Source organism: Tachysurus fulvidraco, chromosome 8, assembly GCF_022655615.1.
Source record: "Tachysurus fulvidraco isolate hzauxx_2018 chromosome 8, HZAU_PFXX_2.0, whole genome shotgun sequence".
NCBI classification, from domain to species: Eukaryota; Metazoa; Chordata; class Actinopteri; order Siluriformes; family Bagridae; genus Tachysurus; species Tachysurus fulvidraco.
Window position 1 is genome coordinate 22134798 of NC_062525.1, and position 5962 is coordinate 22140759.

The following is a 5962-nucleotide window of genomic DNA, read 5'->3' on the forward strand; positions in this document are numbered from 1 at the left end:
AGTTAGCTTACTGATTACAGAGTAACTTTTGATGGTATTTCTGTTTCATCATGTGCAGCAGTAAAATACCTTGGTGTGATTATTGATTCCAGTCTCATTTGAAGCTAACAGATAATATAATTAGGGTAGCCTTCTTTCATCTCAGAAATATAGCTAATATTAGAAATATGATGTCATAACATGATGCAGAAACACTAGTTCATGATTGTGTTACCTCTCGGTTGTATTATTGTAATGCTTTACTGTCTGGATGCTCTTGAAAGATCATAAACAAGCTCCAGTTAGTCTAGACTCCAGCAGCTAACTAGAACCAGAAGATATGAACTCTTATCTTATACTAACAAAAAATACTACTGATCTATAAAGCACTGAATAGTCTTGTGCCACAGTACCTAAGTGATCTTTTGTTTTTTTGATTTTTTATTCTTCAATCAAAAGATGCAGCCTATTTGGTAGTACCTCAAGTAGTAAAGGCTGCAGCAGGGGGCAGAGCTTTTTCTTACAAAGCCCCACAGTTCTGGAACAGCCTTCCAGTGTTTCAGTGTTTAATTCCTGGCTGAAAACACATTTGTTTAGTCTAGCTTTTTTATGAATAGATATTTTTTTAGGCAGAGTAGCAGATCTGGAGGGTTCATGTGCATAAAGTTTATGGTGATGTTTGTATACTGTTGCCTTGCCACCCTCGCAAGATGCTCAGGTTTGCTGACAGTGGAGTGGTTGGACATAGAATAGAATAGCTTTCAGAATAGCTCTCGCACAGAGACTGGAAAGCCAGGTGGGTTCCTCTTCATCACAGACCCTGTTGTGGTGAATGCTTCAATCCACCTGATGATGGTGTTAAGATCAGGAATGTTCAGGAATCATTTACATTGCATGTTAACATGGAATGGAGTTTACTCACCTCCTCATTGCTGCATTTTGGCTATTTGAAAATCATGTGTTTCCTTTGCTGTATCTTATGGTTGTACCTAATCATTATAAATTCATTCGAATTTGTGGTTTATGTCGATGTTGTAAAACGAAAATTTTCCCACAAATATTATTAATATATTTTTTATAAAATTTTATCAAAAAATTGGGGATTCAATTTATTTGACATATCACCCAGCTCTAGTTATACCATGGTTTTTGGTGCCAGACAGACTCACTTGAAAATTTTGGAGTTTTTAGAGTCATTTGAGTTTAAAAACATCCAGAAATGTATTTGTTAATGAAAATGTTTATGGAGGATGTTCAGACTGGTTGAGGTGACAGGAAGTATACAGTAACTGATTATGGTTTATGGTTATGCTAGAGCCTTTGAGCTTGCTGTTTGTAAAGCAAGAGAGGAGAGAAAGCCCCAGTTTACACACACACACACACACACACACACACACACACACAAACACAAACACACACACACTTACACGATACAGTTTTTATGTGGGTCAAATAATTATAGCAATTCATCAAATTCAGATTATGTGGAATAAATCAATAGGTATGAAATAGAAATAAAAAACACAATAACAATAGGCAGTTAAATGTTCTTTCACAGAGTTGATAACTTTCCTTTAACAGCACATTCTGTAGTGTTCTTAGTGTAGCAGATGGGGACTAGGTACATGCAACACCATATAATAATGGGATCACTGCTGAGCATGTGTGTATATGGTTGTGAAAAATTGAAAGAAAATTTGAAAGCTGAAAATTTGTGTGAGAGATTTGCATTAATTTCTTTCTTCCTTAATTAAACCTCATACAGTATGTGGGTCTGCCATATTTCTGACCAGCACATAGCTGCCCAGTTAACCCATAGACTTATAATTATATATATTATAATATAATATAATTACTATCATGTATTAAAAAACACCCTTTTTTGAGGCTTTTATTAGTTACACGGAACTATGGAACATTGATAAAACAGCTTAGTTCCTGTTGTAATATTAAACAGTTAAACAATCGTTAAAATACAGCCTGTTTCTTCTAATATTAAGAAAATGATATTTCAGCACACCACAGAAAACATCCCTTCTCATCAAGACTATCCTCTAGTTATATTGATTCCCAAGTTAGTTCCCTTAGAGTGTTAAACATCAGAGAGACAGTGAATTCCACCCAGAAATATAAAATCTCTTTACAGAAGGTTTTAAGTTCTGTGATAAGCGATGTTTTCCTGAACTCGATCAACTTATCAATGATGTTAAAATAACTTTTTAATTCAATTCACTTTTAATCTTGATTTATGTAGTGTCTTTTATATAAAAGGTGATCTGAATGTCATTGGTATCCGTTTCAGCCTTAGTCCCACTCTCAGGTTTGTGTGTCACTGAATTTAGACAATCTGGTTTCTTCTTTCAAGAAAAATGGATATTCTTGAATATGGATATTCTTCTTGCAGCTTTTTTTTATCAATATTTTACTTTCTGACCAATCAGTGCTCTTCTATAATAATGATTTCATTATGATTTTATAAATATATTCAGTATATATTTTTATTATTTAAATAAATCAGAGCACAGCTTTTTTTCACTCATTACCTTTATCTGCATGTTGCTTCAACACCCTGCTCTTTGTAATTAGTCAAAATTAAGCCAGCAATTATGGTTTTTCTCTGTACAGTCTGTCCAGTAAGCCTTCTGTCCAACCTGTCTCTCTCTTCTTTACACTTCTTAAGACATTCACTACAAAAGCAATCTTTCCTAACCAAGTAGAGGCTCTCTACCCTTTGAATAGGGTCCAGTTTTGGTGGATTTCCTGAAGGTAGTGGGTTGCACTTTATGTTGAGCCTGTGAAGGTTGGGCAAATTCTGGAGCCACAGAGGAATTTGAGTCAAAAGGTTGTTGAAGAGCCTGAGCTCGCATAGCTCCTTCAGTCCTGCAATGAAAGATGGAACCGTCTCAATTCGATTCATACCCAGGTTAAGTTTCTTCAGGTTCCTAAGAAGTCCAAGTGTATGTGGGATACCGTAGGTGGTTAGCATATTGTTGCATATATTAAGATTCTGTAGTTTCTGCAGGTGACCGATAGCCTCTGGAAGCTGCTCCAATTGGTTGCTATGCAAGTCAAGCAATCGAACGTTGACAAACTTATTGATTGAGTTGGGAATCTTCTTCAGCATGTTGCGGCTGAGGTCCAGTTCATCCACATCACACAGTTTGAGAATGCACTTAGGGAATGTGGTGATCTCCATGTTGCTCAGGTCTAAACGGCGCTTGCCATCCATCGTCAGCTTTACTGCATTCTTGGCCATCTTAAGTGTGATTTTTCGACCTTTGGGCTCATTTGATTTTCTTTTCCCCTTTGCCATTTTACTAGGAAACAGAAATAGACAATCAAGTGAATGGTTATGTTGTATATTTTATATACAGTAACCATATACTTTATTAGGAACTTCTTTACACTTGCACATTCAAGCATTTATCTATTTATCCGATTACGTCTTAGCAGAACAATGTATTTATATATGTTAATTTTCTAAACATTAACTACAGCTTACATAGTTTATTGTCTGTTACTAAGTGCACATGCTATAATGCAACATATTTTTAAATACATTATTTTTCTATCATTTCCTTTTGGACATTTAGATAATTGTTGTCACCTTAGAAATCACTTTGCTAGTGTTGTACAAGATCTAGGTAATTAGCTGCACAAGATGAATCTTCAAATTGTCTCAATTCTTATATGTAGGCATGTGACAAATTAAAGGAAATTTCATAAAGTAAGCATAAAGTGTGGGGTATTTGGGCACCACAAACTGCCAGAGCAGCCTCAATGCTTTTTGGCACAGATAGTACTCTTGGACTGAACTAAAGAGATGAACACTATTCTTCCAAATGTTCCTTCCACTATTCTTCCACTGTTATGATAATGGCAGAAAGAACAATTTAATTTGATCTCTTATGATTAAAATGCTCAATGATTTATTACTTGCCACCTTTTTAAAACCATCAGGTGAGCCCCCTTGTACTGTTTACAGGGATAGAGTAATCCTGAAACAGACCACAGTGAGTTTATTTCTTATTGTTAAACCACCAGACCAACACCTTAAAGCATTTAAATTTCAAGTTTTAACATAAGAAAAATAAAAAACATCCCAAACAAAATAAACATGTATGCTCATTTAAATTCAGAATTCTTACTTACTGTTCCAGAATTTATCCAGATAGCTTCACGTCTCTAGCTCAGAGAATGTGCACTTTAAAGCTCTTCCTCTACTCTTGACAGATCTTCCATATGAATTATTCACAATCCTGTCTCACTAGCTTGTAAATAAAACTGTTTTGCTTGCTTCTCCCTTTCCCAAGACATTTGAAACAGTGCTATGGCATTACTTAAGCTAGCTGTGTTTGCTTTAGTAACCAGGCAACTGAAAGAACCTGGTTTTATTGTTCTCAGGCGTGTTGGAGAAGATTTTAAGGGCCTGAAACTATTCTGGATTGTAGTACTAGTAATATAGCTCTAGTAATAATGACCTATAGGAAACATCATTGGGTTTCTCATACTTTGGAAATTTGTAAAGGGGTTAATGTACTATCAATTAATGAATTGTTTCAAAAATACTTTATCAATTGAAAACTTGAATAGAAATAACAGACTGAATATTTGGAGAAAGCATTTATTATTATCATTATGGTTATCGGATCCACCCATCCATTTTCTGTATTGCTTATCCTACACAGGGTTGCGGGGAACCTAGAGTAGGTCCCAAGATACTTGGGGTACAAAGAAGGTGCTACCCTGGATGGGGTGTCAACCCATTTAAGGGCATGTTCACACATTATGAACAATTTAGTCAATGATGCCAGTCAGCTTCGTTCTCTTCATCTTCATTTTCATCTTCATATTATTATTATTATTATTATTAGTAGTAGTAGTAGTAGTAGTAGTAGTAGTAGTAGTATTTATTTGTACATTATATTAGAAGACCAAAATTATGGACAATTAACAACTGAGTCAAGTCCAGTAAAAGAAACTGACAGTCACCAATATTGATACACCCAATACATTAGTAAATGCTCATTTACTCATGGTCATAACAGATGTCTTGGTAACAGGTGACTTAGGTGTGGCCTAAGGCATTTTTTTCAATAAACAATGACGTTTGTGTTTGTTGTACTGTAGTTGCTTGTATTTGAAAGGTAATCTGAAAGTCACGGGAGTCCATTTCAGTCTCAGTACTGTTCTCAAGTTTGTTTGTCACTGAATTTAGACAATCTGGTTTCTTCTTTCAGCCACTGAGGAATCCATTACAACATTTTTCTTTGTTTGTTCCATCTCTCATTTCCTCTGGTCAAAGCAACTAAGATGAAAAATGTGAAGATGGAACCTGCACCTCAGCATGGCTCATTATTCTATAATTTCTTCCACATAACTAAGGGTCACAATTTGGTGACATTTTTGACCGTATTTTGCCTGCTTCCAACACATTAACTTCAAGAACTCGTTGTTCACTTGCTGTCTAATATGTCCAGTGTTATTCACTTCACCTGTCAGTGGTTTTAAAGTTATGGCCTTTGTTGTACGATCATTTGTAATCAAGTCACTGTATAAAGCATGTGTGTTATAATGATGATCATTCATAATTTAGTGCTCCTGTCACAAAACAAAAGTGTGTAGCTAAAGACTAAACTTGTCTTTGAGACAGCTCTGGAAAGCTCAGTTTATTTAGTCAGCAGGAGAATGTGGATGCAGCATGCTTTGTCTTTGTAATAACCTCGCATTAAGTAATGCACAAGACAGAGTCTGGCGTCCTCTACATGCAGTATATTAGCTTAAATCAGCAACTACAGCATGTTAGCTTAAATTGAAAGAATTTATTTTTCAAATGTTTAAATCAACTGAATCAATTCATCTGTGTTTGATGTTCACTTATTCTAGAAGGGGATCTGTTTCTTGACTTGTTACTTGAACATTCATTTGGTTAAATTACGACCGTCTTACTCCATTTCCGTAAATATCACAGAGACAAAGATGT

The 5962-nt window shown here is 35.3% G+C and overlaps 1 protein-coding gene across 1 annotated transcript; it reads right to left on the bottom strand.

Moving 5' to 3' along the window:
• Window positions 1–716: 716 nt before the first annotated feature.
• lrrc18b (leucine rich repeat containing 18b) lies at window positions 717–5511 on the bottom strand. The gene is made up of 2 exons (XM_047817034.1): window positions 4132–5511; window positions 717–3296 (listed from the first exon to the last, which is right to left on the bottom strand). The coding sequence occupies exon 2, from the start codon at window positions 3290–3292 to the stop codon at window positions 2525–2527; it is 768 nt and encodes a 255-aa protein (XP_047672990.1). The 5' UTR covers window positions 3293–3296; window positions 4132–5511; the 3' UTR covers window positions 717–2524.
• Window positions 5512–5962: the final 451 nt, after the last annotated feature.